This window comes from Harmonia axyridis, chromosome 5 (assembly GCF_914767665.1).
Source record: "Harmonia axyridis chromosome 5, icHarAxyr1.1, whole genome shotgun sequence".
Lineage (NCBI taxonomy): Eukaryota > Metazoa > Arthropoda > Insecta > Coleoptera > Coccinellidae > Harmonia > Harmonia axyridis.
The window spans coordinates 14,313,636-14,332,436 of record NC_059505.1 but is presented as its reverse complement, the minus strand read 5'-3'; the positions used below and the strand labels follow the sequence as shown (position 1 = coordinate 14,332,436).

Sequence of the window (18,801 nt, the reverse complement as noted above, 5' to 3'; positions counted from 1 at the left end):
GAAAATTACAGACTGTGACGATATGATAGAGCGATCACTTTGGAGAATGAATTTTTTGGGTATGTGTCTGACATTCTTGTCATTCTCAGATTAATAAACATAGATAGATGGAGCATATGTAATTTTCAGTAAGCAAATTTTGTCACCAACATGTACTATCGAATTTGACATGAAGCGCGCGGAAATGAAAACGATACGATATTCCACTCAATTCGCGAGTTTCTCCACAAAGAACGCACTTCTTATGTCCCATAATGAATCAACGTTTCATAGTAACTCAAAATATATTGAAATAAATACCTACATATATCAGAAATTCAGAAAACAAAGTTCAAGCGCGCCAAACGATGACATTAGGAGAGCAAAAATTGACAAACCTTGGATTTCAGCAGGTAGATACAGAAAATAATAAATATTCTGCTTATTATAAATTGGGCAATTAGGAAAAATATCGCATTCCAAATATTCAAATTTGCATATTTAATCGGGAATCACTCAAATAAATATATTTCATTCATAATGATATCTAGAGTAAAATTGAGGATTTGAAAATATATCACAATTTGACAACGTAATCAAACCGTGTTGGAGACATGAAAAATAGCGTATACATCCTCTTTATATGTTTATTACTCTATGGTGTCATTCAACAACACTTTATTATCAATAGAGGAGCTGCAAAAAAAACATTCAACAGAAAATCATTTGTTCAAGTATAATCCGACCTAAGAATTTGAAATGGATTGATCCACCAAAACAGTTTTTGCAGTATTTTGCCTTTTCGAAATTCTTTCATGTTTATTTATCTTAAAATGAAAACCCTTGAATTTTCATTGAATGAGTGAATATTTTGAATAGTTCGATCCATCGATTCCATAGGTCGCGATATTATTTCCATCTTCCTGAAATGGACCAATTACAGAGACAACATTTGTTCAGACTTTTTAATTCATAATAGTTTTTTCTGAAATTTTTCTTCATTCTTCCGGATAAAAGATAAAAACAACTGAGTTAATAAGTCAATGGTTCATAAATTGAGTTGTATTGAATACAGTAGCATCAAACAAGAAACATTTTTACGAAAAGATTTAAAGAACATCAGTCATCCTTCAAGTAGCAATGAATAATTTTCAAGTTTTCAATTTTCTTATTCGATATAAATCATGTTTCCTCATAATGAGAAAGTTTAGGCATCCTGCGTCTCGTCCTGTGCCTAGAACTAAAAATCCAAAGATATCTTGAAATCTAATGAAATTTAAAAAGTAGCAATAATTTGACTATAAAACTCTTAAATAAACAAACCGACCTATGTTAATTCTTACTACAAACCTCCCACAGACTGAAAGAAATCATTGAACGCGATATGTACTTATTATAAGTAGGAGGTAGCATTTTGAAAATTTCAGTACGATACTCGGGTTATAATAGTTAGAAATATCAGAAATAGAAAACTAAGAGTTTTGTTCATTCCATTCATTGTGAGGATCTGATATTTTCGACGTATAATTCTTGTAAAAACGTATCCTAAATAAACCTGATAATTTGGTGATTATTATGGATAATGCATTCTTATATTACTTCCGCAACATAAATGAAATACTGAATAGTTCAACATCGCATATAAATCAACATTTGATCGTTCCATTTAACATATTGGTGCCATATAATATTATATAAGTTTTCATGCAAAAATTCGTTTAGAATGAAGAAAGAATAACATAATTGGAAGTAACTTTCCATGAGTTTTCTTTCATTTTTCGATTGTATTCGAGTTGTTAACACTCAATAATTAAAAATTGAGATATTTCGAATTAAGTTGATTAATATTCTGGTAATATTATACAGGGTTAGATCTATTTAGATATATCGAAAACCGTTAGAGATACAGAGTGGCTAAAATTACAAAAAAGTTGCATTATTTGGGGATGAGTGTGTTGGTGTGAACTGATCCAAAATATCCCCAATGGTTCCCGAGAAATGAAAAAACCGAAATCGAGATGTCGTCAGATTTTTTCTGTTTTCCATCGATTCAGAGACGCGATAGTCATTTTTCTCTTATGGATGCCATATTCGTTTTCCTCATGAGGTGATCAAAAAAAATACGAATTCAACAATATATCACACTCTACAAAAATATCGAGTCTAGGTACGCAAATTTGAAAAGTTGTTAGGTATGTGAAATAATCACTTGACTATCGCGTCTCTGAAACCTTGGAAAACAGAAAAAATCTGAAGACACCATAAGTATCTCTATATTGAATAATAGCTATAGGTCAACCAAATTTCGTGAAGTTATCTCCAAAAATAAATGTTATACAGAAAAGAAAATCGATTTTTAGTTTTTTCGAGATATTTCGGGAACCATTGGAGATATTTCGGATCTGTTCACACCAATACACTCATTCCTAAATAATGCATTTTTTTGTCTTTCTAACTGTTTTCGATATCCGTGAAGTGGCCCTCTAAATAGTTTTAACCCTGTAGGTATAACGTTTTTATACTTTGATCCAGTAATTTTGGAAAGGCTATACCTACCTTCACCTAAGTACTATGCATTCATTCAAAGTTGATGTTGATAAGAGACTCGAAGACTCTGAAGAATTTAATGATGTTCAGTTAGATTTTGACATAGGTTAAACAATGAATCTTAAATATTTGAACATATAAAACATGTTGATTTTCGACTTATTCAAAACTTTATGTTCCAGCAAAATGGCTACTATAGTAAGATTTATAATGGATCAGTATCACGATCTCATGGAAAACAAGAGCGGTGAGTTAATTCTTTCAGAAAATTGTTGGCAACAATGCCCTTAATATTTTATTTTTTCAGATCCCAGAGTGAGAGATTGGCCTTTGATGAGTTCTCCGTTTCCCACCATTTTGATCTGTATCACATATGCTTACTCAATGAAGGTTTTGGGTCCCAGATTAATGGAGAACAGAAAACCTTTTCAGCTCAATAAAGTTCTCATTATCTACAATATCCTACAAGTTTGTATTAGTACATGGCTGTTTTATGAGGTAAGCTCATATCCCATCTTATATTTTATGAAGGGTTTTCCAAAAAGAACAATTCATTTCGAATATAGAAAGTTGTGACTTTTGAAGCTAACATCTTTCGACATTTGTAAAAACTAAGCCATCACTGAAAATGGAACGATACAACAACGCACAAGAATGGTGAAAATTTTGCAATCACAGTTCGTAAAACTAAAGCATCTTTGGGCCGGTCAACAAGAGTGAAACTGGTGAAAAAATTTGAGCTGTTGGTTAATCTAGTGATGTGCAGAATCGAAACTGTGTGCGTCCCTCACGAACTGAGAATATAATATCTGCTGTAGTATAGTGTTGATGGAACCACGGTTTGGCGATCTTGGAAATAAGACATTATACCGTATTTTGCTCAAAGATTCAGGTCTTTAGGCTTTCCAAGTTTAGTTTATACAAGAACTCAAGCCGGTAGATCACCAAAAACGTCGTATCTTCGTTGATTGGGGAAATTCATCAAAATGATCCAGATTTTAATCGAATTATCATCTTCAGCGATGAGGCCCATTTTCACCATGGAGGGTACGTTAATAATCATAACTTTCGAAGTGGAGCTTATAAAATCCCTAAATTATTATTGCAAAGTCTCTCCATCCTCAACGTGTCCCTGTTTGGTGCGGTTTTTGGGTTGGTGAAGTGATTGTGCCTCATTTATTCGAAAATGAGGCGTGTGCAACTGTTAAGATGAATATATTACGCAACCAAGCAATGATTGATGATTTAATATGGTCGGAGTTGGTAGATATTGATGAAGGTGACGTTTATTCTCAACGAGACGGTGCTACGTGTCACACCAGCAATGAAAAAACGCATTTTGCAAGTACAGGATGTCCCAAAATCCAAATTCGGTGCTCACTAAAAGCATCGAAAGAAATGCTTGTATTTGGTGCAACGTGAAAGATAAGGTCTATGATGCCAATGTTCCACATTTGACTTTAGAGAAAGAATTCGTGAAGTTATCACGGACATGGAGTTAATGTGCGAATTATGTCTTGGAAAATTTCATGAAAAGGATATGATGCTGAAACCATAGATGCCATTTGGATGATATCGTTTTCCATCGTTAACTACATACATACCTTCTTCTTTACAATAAAATGAATATTCATTGATTTCTCTTGAGATAAATTCGTTTTTTATAGCAAAATGAAACGTCTTGTTGAAAAACTCTTTACCTATTATTTTTTATAGTTGAGTGATTCAAAACAAGTTTGTATGTAATATGTATATTACTCACTTTGAATTCTTGTTGAAAAGCTGCCAACGGTGTAATGGCAAATCTTTAATTACCAAGTTAATCAGTTAGAATGTAATAAACAGTATCCAGATGCTCATGATTTGATGACAATCATTCTTCAAGGAATGATTAATTCATTTGAAATTATTGGAGATTATGGTTGAAACACTGCAAATCGTATATACACAATGATTTATCATATTCTTCCTATATCTCAACACCTAATAAATGTCAATCTATAACATTTCCAATGAACCTCAGATCTTATTTTTGTTTAAGGTCCGGAATGTACATTCCCTACGCCTCTACTTTGATTTCTCTTATTTTCTACTGTTGTCTGATCGAAAGACTTTCCTCCCTACTTCATGTCCATTTTTTCTTCTATTTAGTTCTTTGGAAGAGATATTTCCTCTTATCTCTCATTGTTATTTTGATTTGTAGTATCTTTCTTAATTCCTTTTTCTCGTGCTCTTCCGCGTCTCTTTTGTCTTCTTTCTTTGTTTGTTGACTATTTCCTGAATAGTTTCAATTTTCAGTTCTTCTCTGATTTGTTGGTTGTGTATATCATAGTATAAGTATATTCCTTATACTATGGTTATATAACATGGGGCGCCAACCACTGTTCTGATTACTGAATTTAGCGTACTTTGCAACTGATCCTTATTATTGTCTTTCGTATTATACCAGGTAACTCCTGCATACGTAATGCTTGATATTACAATACAATACAATTTATTTGCATAAATTACATGAATCAAACAATTTTATTTAACATTAGTAAAAAAATATGCAAAAGCGCACTATGCAGCGACTATATAAGCCGATCACAACAGATGCCACGGCACACATTGTGTAACACAGACGCATCGGAATACCATCTGAAAATCCAAATTATGAAAATCATGGTGCAAGGTTAGCACTATTTTATTATCTTCAGCTTGTTTTCTAGAGAAAGGTGACTTTTAGGGTTGAGCAACGGGTTTACTTTCCCGTGCAATTGCCTTGCCTTTTTTCTGTTTTCTTCTATGTTTGTTAAAATTCATTTTTTGATCTAGTAATACTCCCAGATATTTTGCTTCCTTTTTCCATTCTATCGTCTGTTTTCCAATGTTGACGTTGTCCCCTTTCTCTTTCTTTACTTAATGAACATCGGGAAGAGGAACTTGAAGTTGGTATTCTACCTCTTCGGAATCTAACCCATATCAGCGAGACTAAGTATTAGCTCGAGACGCAATAAGTCATGAGATTTGAATAAAGAGATTGTAATATTGTTGATATAAGCACCATTTTCTGTCAGTTTTATTGTACAATTCAGAACTCCAAAACTAATTGAACTAGACTCTTGTGGTGAAAATTTTTTCATTCAATTCAATTATGGGATCACATTCAAATTTTCATAATTCTGCGAACTCAATTTCTGTAAATATGAATTTAATTCCTTCATTTTTTGCCTTGAAAATCCATGGATCACAATCTCGTGCAAGGTGGATGAACGATTTTTAACAAATTTTTTGCAAATAGTCCAGATTCCAAACCTGGATTTTATACAGTCCAAAGCTAAAACTAGAAATTAATATTTAATTAATTTTTTTAATTGAAAATAATAAACTGAAATTTTAAAAATTCAATGAAAATAATAAAACTGAGACTGCAGTAAAAATAAAGTTTTCATTATACTCGTGATTTTTATAATATAAGGTGTCAACTAAATGACAAAGACAAAAGATTCGACCAGGTTTGAATTTTAAGTCAATAGACAGGTTGAGTCTTGGAGTTGTACATTTCTACCATATATTTCTCTCATCGAATGAATTACTTTTCTATTTACCATTTTTCCAGACCCGGCTCAGGTGAAAAGACAGAGGCTGTTGAAATTTCAGAAAAAAAATTGTTGTTTCCTTCTATTTCCTTTCTTTTCCTGAGGGTTTCAGTACAAACTTCATTATTACTAAGAGCCACATTCTTCAATTAAATATTTTTTTCTATTTCAAATGGTTTTCAAGTTTAAGCCTCGCCCAACCATAATAATATTATATTAGCAAAAGAAAGCGATTAGAGATAATTCAAAGTCAACATCAGAATATTTAATTATTTCAGAAAATAAAATTATTCTTCATCGTTTTTTACAAAACACACCATTTTGAAGGTTGCATGATGTAAATTCCATAAAAAAATTCGACAAAAACTCCTTGATTATGGATCCACCCCTGATCAAGGAAATGCCTTGAACACGTCCAACGCAATTTGTCGCGTTTTTAATTTGTATAATAAAATTTATAATCAATTTTCTCATTACAAATTGCAAAATATGCAAAATAAAATACATATTATTTCAGACTGCTGCAAAATTAATGATTCTAAATTGGAATTTGATAGTAAAATGTTAGCTAGCTTTCTATCACTTGATATAGAACAATAAAACTTCGTCACATTGATCTGAAATACCTCGTTTGCGGACACAAAATTTCAACTCTCTCTGAAATTTTCACAATATATGTTTTGGAATATGCAGAATCTGAAAGATTCTGAAAAAAACTGTTCGTCTGCTTCGAAACATTCTTCGAAAACTATTAAAATTATTAACATGACAATTGATACAAAAATCGATTGCATTATCGCATCATATAAAAAAAATGATTTATATTTTTTTCTTTTCAACATTTAATAATGAAATAAAATACAGTTATGAGTCCTTCTTCGACGTTGCACGGATGCACGTTCGAGTCCGGAGGAAATATATTGTTTTTATTTTATAAATACATTTTTTTTTAAATTTGCATATTTATGATGTGAGATATAAATAAATAATGAACCTTAGAGAAAATTTGCAGTGTTTTTCTTCCTGAACAATTCCATGAATTATTCATTGGAAATGATTCATTCTTCGACGTATTTCTTCAATTATTCCAATAAAAAGAAGAATATATTTAGTTTGTTATTTTTTCGAAATATCCATTTTGTTTTCAACTTATGATACATCAAAATAAAGAGAAATTAACTATCTACTTATACAGGATGTCCCGGTAAGAATACGACAAACCGATACCATGAATGAAGGTCATCATAGAGGATTCGTATCAAAAGGTTTCAATTGCCTTCGTTTGGGATATACAGGGTGAAATTTCACAGTTCAATAACTCTTCAACTAATCGACCGAATAATTTCAAATTTTGAAGTTTTGTCATCCTTTACTATCCTCTTCCTTCAATATTTCTGAAATCGAGTAAATCAGATCCGGACTAGGAAAATAACAGACTTTTCCTATTTTCGTGAATATTGGATCACTCTGTACGAGAACATTATGAATTTTTTTCGTTTTCGTAACCACAAAGAATTAATTCATAATGAAAATTCTAAATCTTTGCTTGGCACGGTCATACAGGTTAACAATAAACATTTGCTTATGAGTGAAATTTTTTTTAGTTCAATAACTCTTCAACTAATCGAACAAATATTTTCAATTTTTGAAGTTTTGTCACACTTTACTATCTCCTTCCTTCAATATTTCTGAAATCGAATAATTCAGATCCGGAATAGGAAAATTTCAGACTTTTTCTATTTTCGTGAATATTCGATCACCCTGTAGATTGATATCATGATTTTTTTTGTTTGTTTTTGTAACCACAAAGAATTGATTTATAAAAAAAATTATAACTCTTCGCTTGGCTCCGTCATACAGGGTGGTAAATACACATTTCCTCATGAAAGAAATTCAATAGTTCAAGATATCTTGAATTTATCAGTTGGATTATTTCGAAAATTGCACTTTTTTCACCCTTTACCAATGCCTTAAATTTTTCTCAAATCATTTAAGAAAACTTTTAATCCACAAACTGGATAAAGAATAGAACATAAACAGCAAATCAATTGAAAATATTTGAACTTGACAACAATGAATCAAAAACAAAATATTTAAAATATTTTCAGTTCAGCCGGAATTGTTCAAAATAGTATCCCTTCATTTCAATACATTTTTGAACATGTTGAAATAGTTGTTCCACAGATCTCGCTGTCGTATTCGGTTGAGATTTAATAATATCGCAAACATCAATAAATCTTTGTAGCAACTGCTCCCTACTGTACCGCATAGACCTTTCCATAATAAATGATCCAAGCGTGTCAGATAAAGAGATCGAGGAGGCCAAACCACATTTCCACTATGCCAATCATCTGTTTTCAAAAGTCTCAGTCCAATATTCGCGCACTTTTTTTGGTTAGTGCGAATTCGCTCCATTATGTTGCAACCACAATATTTTCATTGGAATGTTTTCTAGCATTTTTATTTCGAATTAATTCTTTGTGGTTACGAAAACGGAAAAAATCATAGTGTTCACGTACAGAGTGATCCAATATTCACGAAAATAGGAAAAGTCTGATATTTTCCTAGTCCGGATCTGGTTTACTCGATTTCAGAAATATTGAAGAAGAGGATAGAAAAGAGTGACAAAACTTCAAAATTTGAAATTATTCGGTCGATTAGTTGGAGAGTTATTGAACTGTGAAATTTCACTCATACGCTGCACATCAACCTGTATATCCCAAACGAAGACACTCGGGCGATTGAAACCTTTTGATACGAGTCCTCCATCCAATCCGAACGTAGTTCCGATTATAGAATCATTTTTAGTACGTCCAAACTCATTTTCATAAAAAAATGCTGAACTTTATATAAAAATATATATTTCTGCCCATCATAGACATGAATTGAATGATATGATCGCCTCTTTAGTGGACACTTCCTGAACAGTTCATCTTCCTTGTCAGAGCTTTCATTTTCCTGAGTGTCTTCAGCAATTATCTCATCATCTTCTGAGTCTCAATTTTTTTTTGTCATCACCTCGTGTCCAGTTTTGATTTTCTGTTTCATCTATTGGATCGTAGTACGATTTACTTTGTTCCACTGAATCAAAACCTTGATCTATTTCTTCTCCTGATACTTTCAAAGGAATCAAATTTTCTGCATTTCATTCTTCCGTTCGGATTGTTGGCTGTTCGGATTTAACATATCATTTTACCAATTGGGCCGTTCGGATTATAGGGTACTTCGGATTATCCGTACATTACTATATTTTGTTTGTTTGTTATTCTTTTCGGGAATATCCATTTTGTTTTCAACTCATAATAAATCAAAATAAAGATCAATTAACTGTTTAGTTATATAGAGCTTGCTTCTGACACTTTTTCTTTTTTTCATAGAGCTGTGTGGCAGGATGGATGAACCACTATAGTTTTAGATGTCAAACTGTCGATTATTCGAATGATCCACTAGCGCTGAGAGTAAGTAGTTTTGAAATAACATAAACATTTTTTATTAAAATTGCTTGTTTTCAGATGGCACGAGGATGTTGGTGGTATTATATGTCGAAATTCTCTGAATTTTTCGATACGGTAAGTTGACAATTTAAACTTTATTCAGAATTGTGCCCTGGTTTCCTTATCTCTCCTGTAATAATTTTCGAGGACATACATTATAATTCCCCTATTGACGTTTTTACATAATATCCATAAAACAATCCCAACAATACAAAATTTCTGTAGTTAAGTAGAATATGCTTGGAATGATTAGAAGCAAACTATAGATACATACAAATACTACACTTTTTCCAGTTGTAAATCAGAAAGTGTAAAATGTAATTCAGAAAAGCAAATTGAATTTCAAAAGATGAAAATCGTACCTAATTGAGTAATATGTATTTCAGAATAGCAATATGTAATTCAGAAACGGTAAATTGTATTCATGAATAGCAATACATGATTCAGAAAACGAAAAATTGATTTCAGAAAATAAAAATTGGAATTCAGATTTGATAATTTGAAATTCACAAATGAACTGCGTCCAAATTTATATTTTTTTCTTAACCCAAGCTATTCATACAAACCCAAGTAGGTCGTAGATACTGTAAACAAAGTTGACGACATCTTTAGAATCCTTGCTTGTTACTCCGTGAGTATCCAGTACTGACTTTTCAATATGACTGGATCTTAGGTCAGTCAATCCCGAACATTTACACATTATGTGTTCGCCTTTTGTTTCTTCCTTTCCACAAAGCCTGGAAATCTCATGTGCTGACTATCGTATGCGGTACAAAGGGTATTTGCACCGACAGTGTCCTCTCAGCAGTCCACTATCACCCGAAGTTCAGCTCGTGGTAGCTTCAAGAGCTTCCTGTTATAGGTCGGGGAAAGCACCACACATTTCTTTGCCTTAGCAAGATCAGGAGTGTTCTCCCAGAGAGTTATTCTATTGTTCAACTCTTTGAACTCTTCCAGAACCACAGAAAGGACCAAGACCACCATGTGTTTACTTTTATGCTCTTTTTGCAAATTAATCGGCTTTTTCGTTCCCTCCAATACCACAATGCCCCGGTGGTCATATCTATGTATTACCTGTGTTGTATATTGTACTGGTACATCACATTCGGTACTGTTCTGAATTATTCATTACATTATATGAAATTGAATTGATAACGTCTGAAATACAATTTCCCTTTTTTGAAATACAATTTGCTTAGTCTGAAATTCAATTCACTATTCTGAATTACAACTTTGATCTCCTGAATTCCAAATTCCTTATCTGATTTTCAATTTCATTTTCCTGAAATTAAATTAACTTTTCTGAAATACAATTTTTCTTTTCTGAATTACACTTTTCTATTCTGAAATACATGTTTCCTTATCTGAAATTGAACTTTGATTTTCTGTACTACAATTGGAAAAGGTGTAGTAATATTAATGCAAAGTGCAATCTGAAAACGAAAAACAGACTGGTTTTATTACATTCCCTCTATTTCGGAGAATATTCCAAATCCAAAGATTCTTGAATAAAAAAACAACAAACGAAATGAGAATGAGGTTGTTATGTTGATCATACGAGCACTATCTTCAGAAGGGAATATTAAAAATTGTGGTTTTAATTCAAAAAATATACAATGTATTAATTTGAAAATGATGTACCTTCCTTAATATCTCTGCCCCCATATAAAATCCATCCCATGTAATAAAATGCAAAAAGAGATTTTGTTCGTAGGTGACATATTACACGGTTGATTGCAAAATCAATTTTAATCATCCCTGTGAGGGTGATGACAGTAACCCCTAAAATCTTAACCATTTCATATTTACTGTAGTTTTTAGCCGTGATTTGGCTTTTGGCTGCGTAGAACAATGCTGCCGATGCATATGTTGAGATTTTGCAATAGACTTTAGATATCATTCTCAATTTCGTATTTTGGTTTATTTGGCTCTTTCTTGAAGTGGATAAAATCTGCTCGGTACTGATGATAATAGGTATTTGAGAGGTTACGTATTTAACCGAAAGTGGAATTCAGTAAAGATTATGAGAATAACTGATGACAAAATGAAAACGAATATGGAGCCCGAACAAAAATTTGATCGCTATTAGACTGGTCTTGAGCTTTATTCAGTTATTTCAATAAAATTGCCTAATTTTGATCCATATTACAATGAGGGGAAATAACTACAGAAAAATAATGCATGTTTGACTGAAATATTACAACTTACTCTTTTTTCAGATATTCTTTGTTCTTCGGAAAAAGAACCGCCAAATATCTACTCTCCATATAATACATCATGGAGTAATGCCAGTATCAGTGTGGTTCGGAGTTAAATTCACTCCTGGTGGTCATTCCTCATTCTTTGGGTTCCTCAACACCTTCGTCCATATCATCATGTACAGCTATTACCTTTTAGCTGCTTTAGGTCCCCAGTACCAAAAATATCTTTGGTGGAAACGGTACCTCACTTCTATCCAAATGGTAAGTCCTTTTACACTATACAGGATAGGCAAATTTAGATATTTCAGCACTTCTCCTTTTAAACCAGAGGAGGTAGACAAAATCTAATACTCGATACTAAAACATCGAAATATGCCCACCCTTTACAGACTTCACACATTATTCATTATATGAAATTAATTTCACGGCAAGCAGAAAATTTTTCAATTCTGGAAAAAATACCCCCTCGAATGGGACTCGAACCCGCAACCTCCAAATAACTAGTCCGATGCACAAACCACAAATCTACCGAGGAAGCTGAATCAAGCTGAAGTCGCTATAATGTCGACGATGCGAGAGCAAAGGTTGATAGAGTCGCGATTATCACTGACGATATTATGTTCTTTCCAAAGAATTTCAACATTCCTCAACCCTTGCGAATTATATATATAGTTCGTAAGGTATACCAACACTAGGAAGATTAGTGGTTCCTCGTTGCGGAGAATCTTCCTCGGTGGCTTAGTGGTTTGGACATCGGACTAGTTATTCGGAAGTTGCGGGTTCGAGTTCCGCTCGAGGGGGTACTTTTTCCAGAATTGAAAAATGGTCTGAATGCCGTGAAATAATTTTATATATTAACAACAGACGAACTATTCGTTATTTGAATGGTAAATTCTTTTTGAAATTGATTGAATTATAATTGTGATTCTGTCCTAAATCCATAACATTCATTTATGTTTTCCAGGTCCAATTCGTACTAGTCATTATCCACGCCTTCCAATTGGTCTTTATAGAATGTGATTATCCTAAAGCTTTCGTGTGGTGGATCGGAGGACATGCTGTTATGTTTTACGTACTCTTCTCCAAGTTCTACAAAGAAACCTATAAAGATGATGAAAAGAAGAAACAAAAAGTGAAAGTTGAGGTAGGTTTATACAATGAGGAATGCATTTACGTAAAGTCAGGAGCTTCTGAGTCATCGTCATTCATGCCCTCTTGAATACCACATAACTGTTCATAGATATATGTGGACTCCAAGGGCATAATTGTCACATTAATGCTTACTTTATTTCTGTTATACAGGGTGAGTTATAATTGCTCGATCGGTCGATAACTCTTGGTAGTTTTGGGCAAGGAGAATGATTCATATTTTGACGGAATTGATAGTACTCACAGTATTAGCTCAAATTATTTCTAACTCTACAGGCTGGTCCGAAAGTGGTGAAACACGATACCATCCTGTTTTTTTAAATGAGAATGTCCACTTTTTTTATCCTACAATCTCCATGAAATCCTGATTTCGGAATACCCCTCTTGTCATCATTTATCTGTGGTACTTTTTGATGTACGCCACTTTTGTCGACAAATTTTATGGATATTATTGCCAGGGGGTGCCAACTTACCTTTTATTCGTCGCCTTAAGGGGTCAATGATTGTGATTGAACATGATACAACTGCAGTGTTTTGAATTCAGCTTTATCTGTGAGTTCATCTTCATCAGTTTTTCTATTTCAACTTCAAACTTTGAACTTCAATGTTTTTTGCATTCAGGCCGTTAGCCTGCTTCATCTCAGTGTTATTCACCTCTGGTGAAATAATGAGTTCTACGTTAGCAGGTGGCAATATGCTATTAAGAAGTATTTGTGTAACTACTAATTACACAGTTTCTGTGGCATTCGATATTTGGCTTAACACGCACTGCCTGAGCAAATGCCAACATTGGTTTCTTGTGTTTCCTCGGGGCTTTTTCGCCATATTTTTAGGTCTTCCTTATAAGGTGGTTTGCGTGATATTTCGCTTTGTTGAAGTTCTACCCACTTAGTTCTATTAAATGGTCATATAGAAATGGTATTTGCAGATCTTCATGTGACCGTACGTTGCTGAAGAACCATGGTACATTTACATCTTGTCTCAGGATAGTATTCTGCACAAATTGAAATTTCTGCAGATGAAACTTTGGGGCGTATCCAGAAGGTTGGCAGGCGTAAGTCTTTATCGGACAAATAATAGACTTATAGGGAAGAAGCTTTAGGCATTTTGTTGATTTTGCAGAGAAGTGTTTGTTACGATGACGTCGTTGTTTGTCTTTCTCTTCGACACAGATGATGTAACGTGTTGTTTTCAAGTGAGCTCCTTATCAAATATCACTTCGAGATACTGGACCTCGTTTTATTCTTCAATTCTCCCACTGAACATTACGATGGGCCCGTGTGTACCTGGGTATCTTTCTTCATCTGGCTGAAGATAATCGCCTCGCTCTTTCCAGGGTTCACTTCGATTCTCCTTCGAGCAAACTATGATTGAATTTTGGAGATGGCATCTTGCAAGCAGTGGGAAACCAGCCGCAAGCAGCTTATATATATATATATATATATATATATATATATATATATATATATATATATATATATATAGCGGTCCTTTGTTTCACATCCTAAAACACAGTCCTTGTGAAATTTTTGTGGTTTTTTCTATATCATCCAATCGCAATCTTCTGTGTCTTCCTCTGGGACTATTGACATCTTACTACATCAAGTAGAATATTGCCAAGTTTACTTCTTCAAAATTGTCGTCTACTTGCAGTCTACTTGAAAGTTCAACATTGATGATCTTATTCTTCCAATATTCTGCTCTGGCGTCCGATTCCGTCTGTTCCGCCGTCGAGTTTTTGAGGAATTCGAAATTGTTCGTTGTGCATATATGTGATACTTATATCACAAATGGGCGTTTAGCTTTTGATACCTACAAACAATAGTGGAATAGTTGATCATCGCTAAAGCACACATTAATTTCCATAAAATCAAGATGCATTTCAATAGAGACCATTAATTATCTATTATCAGTTTTTCAAAACCAATAATGATAATATTAACAAGCTTTCATTGAGTACTCGTCTTGAAATAAGGCCATCCAATTCAAACAACTATAGATTATGTACATCTATATTTAGGTGCTAACAATTGGCTCCTTCATCAGAATGCTGAAAATTATCTCATGTGAAACAAACTGAATTACTATTAAAAACAATGTTAAAACTTGAAAAAGCCGATGACACCAACCTTTTGAGAAATTAGTTACTTACATCTAACTTAGTTGTTTATAAAACAGCAAGACCATTAAAATGGATTCAGTTCTAACGTAAACTCAAGAAAACAAATACGAGATACATGAAACATGTGCACAAATCTAATTCGTACCGTAGGTTAAAAATTGGCGGACTGTCATATTGCAGATTATTGAAACATAACAATCAATACAGAGGCAAAGGCTTTGCCAATTCTTCCTGGCAATTAAATGGAGCTGTTTAAATTTAATTTTTTTTGGTAAAACATAGATAGTATAGCAAGGAGTAAATGATTGAAATTAAAAAAAAACGATAGGCTTACAATTTTTTTTAATAAATTTGTTAATAATATGTTTGTCCACCGCGATTATCTATATACTACCCAACACGTCTCGGCATTGATGCAATAGATGGTCTTTATCTTCTGGAGAGATACTATCCCAAGCTACCTATCTTCATGTCTCAGAGCCACCAAAGTCCGTGGGTGCTGGGGTAAATTTCCAAGCCTTCTACCCATGATGTCCCAAACATGCTCTGTGGACGAAAGATCGGGGGATCTGGGCGGCCATGGCAAAATATTCACATGGGTCGCTTCGAAAAAATTTAACTAACTCTGGCAACATGAGGTCGGGCATTTCCTTGCTGAAATATTGGATTCTCGAGCAGTTTGAGGTGAGAGAGAACACATGGCTCCACTATTTCTTGAAGGTAACGCAGCGCTGTTTTGTTACCTCGAATAAAGACTAAAGGTGACCTACTTGCATGAGCAATAGCACCCCATTCCATAACGCCTACTGTCCGGTGTACATGACGCTCAACATCAAACTTAGGTTCAGGTCTTTCTCCCCGACGTCGTCTAACCCTTCTTCAGCCATCATGTGCACCCAAGGAGAATCGAGATTCATCAGACAAGACGACCTGTTGCCATTCCACATTCCTATGTTGACGTTCTCTGCACCACTGTCATCGTTTCCGGCGATGCTCAACCGTTAAATGTAACAAAAGATGTGGTCGATAATGCTGCAGTCCAAAAGACCTTATCCGTCGGTAAACCGTTCGGACAGTTACAGGATGGTCTTGTTCTCCTAACCACTAATCAGCCAAAGAGTGGGTTGTCGCAAATCGGTCTGTGATGGCCATAAGTCTTAGACGTCGATCATGAACTTCATTTGTTCCCCTTCGACGTCCGGTGCCTACTCTTCTTCGATTTTGGGCATTATCAAACCACACTTGACAACATATAATAATAGTAGTTGGATTTCTGTTCGTACGGTTAGCGATTTCTCGAAATGACAATCCCGCCTCGCGTAGAACAAATATTCGACCTCTTTCATATTCAGTTAGCTAGCGATAAATTCCGCGTACACTTGCTCTAGGCATTTTAACAACAACTGAACATCGACTTTGGATCTCTTCGAACAGCTAGTTTATTGTAAAATTTAAAAAACTTGCGAAAAACGACTACAATATTCAAGTAACAAAAATTGCTTACATGAAAAAACCTTCACGATTTTTTCTCCTAATTCAATCATTTACTCCTTGCTATTGTGTCTATGTTTCACCAAAAAAAAAAATTAAAAAAAAATTAAAACAGCTCCTTCTGGGTGTTGCAGTTTCTTTGTCAGTCAGTATAATATTATTGCACTACTGACTACATGATTATTGTTTAGTGTGAAGTTTAAATATGAAATATTTATTCTCTTTTCAATTGACAACCTTATTCATTGCTTGCAGGATAAAATGGTGGACGACGATTATGAAGAGTTACACGAAGATGATGAGAGAAATTACAATATAGGAATTTGCTTCGCCACCCAAACATCACTCTATGACGATGATGAGAGCTTAAAGAAAATCAAAAAGGGTTACAAAACTTCTGATGATAATACTCTCAGAAATAGGGCGTTTATAAATACTATCACCACCGCAGATTCATAGTTCTTATCGAAAATTGTTCAATACTCCATTCCCACATGTGTGTTTGCTATTTGTTTTTATCAATTTAGCGACGTTATAAAGCCTCTTCGGCTTTGAGTTATATCATGGTCGAAGACTTGAACTAATGCAATGAGAGAATTAGAAGCCAAAGAATTATTTGATAGAACAGTAATAGTTTTCATCGGCATGAAGCTTCACTAACTAATCGAACAGACCCTGAATAATTTAAATGTATTTTACCCCCAGGGAACTGCTGTTCGAATGAAAAATTCTCCTGCAAAAATAATGGCTGTTATCATTATAAAGAGAATGATATACAACAAAATTGTCCACTGGAAATTTTATTTTTCTTATTCTGTTAATGTTTTCTGTACTAAGAAATAACTCACCTCACAAAAATTGGAACCCCAAGTAAATTTTAAATTAAGACGCAAAAAAATAACTATTAAATTTGATTAATCGGACATCACAAATAGTGTATATATAACAGGGGTCAAAACAATAACTTCAAATTTAGGAATGGTGATTAAGTGTGTTAGACTTATGTATATATAGAGTTTATATTATATTTAAATTAGTACCTATAATAAGACTCAATAAATTGAATTATAAATATAAAATCGTCGTTTTTGTGCATACCTTTTCCAAGCTAAATAATAATATCGAAGAAAAAATATAGGTAAGAAATGTCTACAGCTATTGCATTCTTAAATAAAAATTGACAATAGCACTCACTTGGCGTTAAAAACTATGGAGCAATTCATGCGACTATTGCGCATGTGTGGTAGGTAGTTGAAAACCATACAGGGTGGTTCAGATTTTAGTTAAATAACTTTTGGCGTCAGATAGAACATCTTTTTCAATGGAAAAAAAGTTGGTATAAACATATATCCTAACAAGTTTGTTTTCGTCATACAGGGTGTTAAAAATGAAGGAAGAAAACAGTTTTTCATTTATATTTCTAGTATTATTACATTCATTGCTTCGATTTTTAGGTATTGAAGTCTCTTGCCAAAATTGTCCAGTGGCGTAGGTATAGCGGTTCGATGATCCTTTTCCTATTGAGAAACAACGCCAATGTCTTTTTTCGACAAAATTGATTCATTTCTGAAATCAACAGGGTTTTACTAGAGAAAGGACTCTCTCAGTTATTTTCATAACGAAACAGTTTTTGAGATAAAGTGCAAAGCAAACATTATCAAATTTCTCCATAGATAGCCATAGATAGTTAGATAGACTTTATGAGATTAGATAGACTTGATTTTGACATTTCCATAGTATAATTATCAATGATGATTCCATCTGAAAGCGTTATAATAAACTGCAATAATTTTTGTACTTTCATTTATCACTAAATGGGAAATTTGAAAAATTAATTTTTGTAGATTTTTGTGGATAGTGTTTGTTTGTACTCGATTATCTTGAAAACGGTATATTCTGCAAAAATTCAAGAGACCTCTTTCTGAGTAAGACTCTGATGATTTCAGATATGCAATTATTTTCTCAAAAAAAAAAAAAAACAGTGACGTAGATTTTCAATAGGAAAAAGATTACCGCATCCCTGTATCTACGCCACTGGATGATTTTGGCAGGAACTTATTGTCTGATTCAGAACACTACATTTTCTAGACTTCAATACCTAACAATTAAAACAATGCATACAGGGTGATTCACCGCGATGCCCCACAATTTTTTGCTGAAAATTTGCATGTTGGGTGCGTGTTAAGATATATGAACTTTTTTCATAAATAAAGTTGTTTTTTCCGATGCCAAAATTA

At 33.5% G+C, this 18,801-nt stretch overlaps 1 protein-coding gene across 1 annotated transcript in view; it reads left to right on the top strand.

Annotated features, from left to right (window-relative positions):
• LOC123680563 (elongation of very long chain fatty acids protein AAEL008004-like) overlaps positions 1-17,643 on the top strand; it is a 66,932-nt gene extending 49,289 nt beyond the window's left edge. Inside the window, exons 2-8 of the mRNA XM_045618523.1 lie at positions 2,709-2,773; positions 2,834-3,024; positions 9,485-9,565; positions 9,620-9,676; positions 11,821-12,063; positions 12,767-12,946; positions 16,820-17,643. Of these exons, the coding sequence (XP_045474479.1) occupies positions 2,713-2,773; positions 2,834-3,024; positions 9,485-9,565; positions 9,620-9,676; positions 11,821-12,063; positions 12,767-12,946; positions 16,820-17,023 (1,017 nt within the window). The 5' untranslated portion in view covers positions 2,709-2,712 and the 3' untranslated portion in view covers positions 17,024-17,643. The remainder of the gene's footprint in view (positions 1-2,708; positions 2,774-2,833; positions 3,025-9,484; positions 9,566-9,619; positions 9,677-11,820; positions 12,064-12,766; positions 12,947-16,819) is intronic.
• The last annotated feature ends 1,158 nt before the right edge of the window (positions 17,644-18,801 follow it).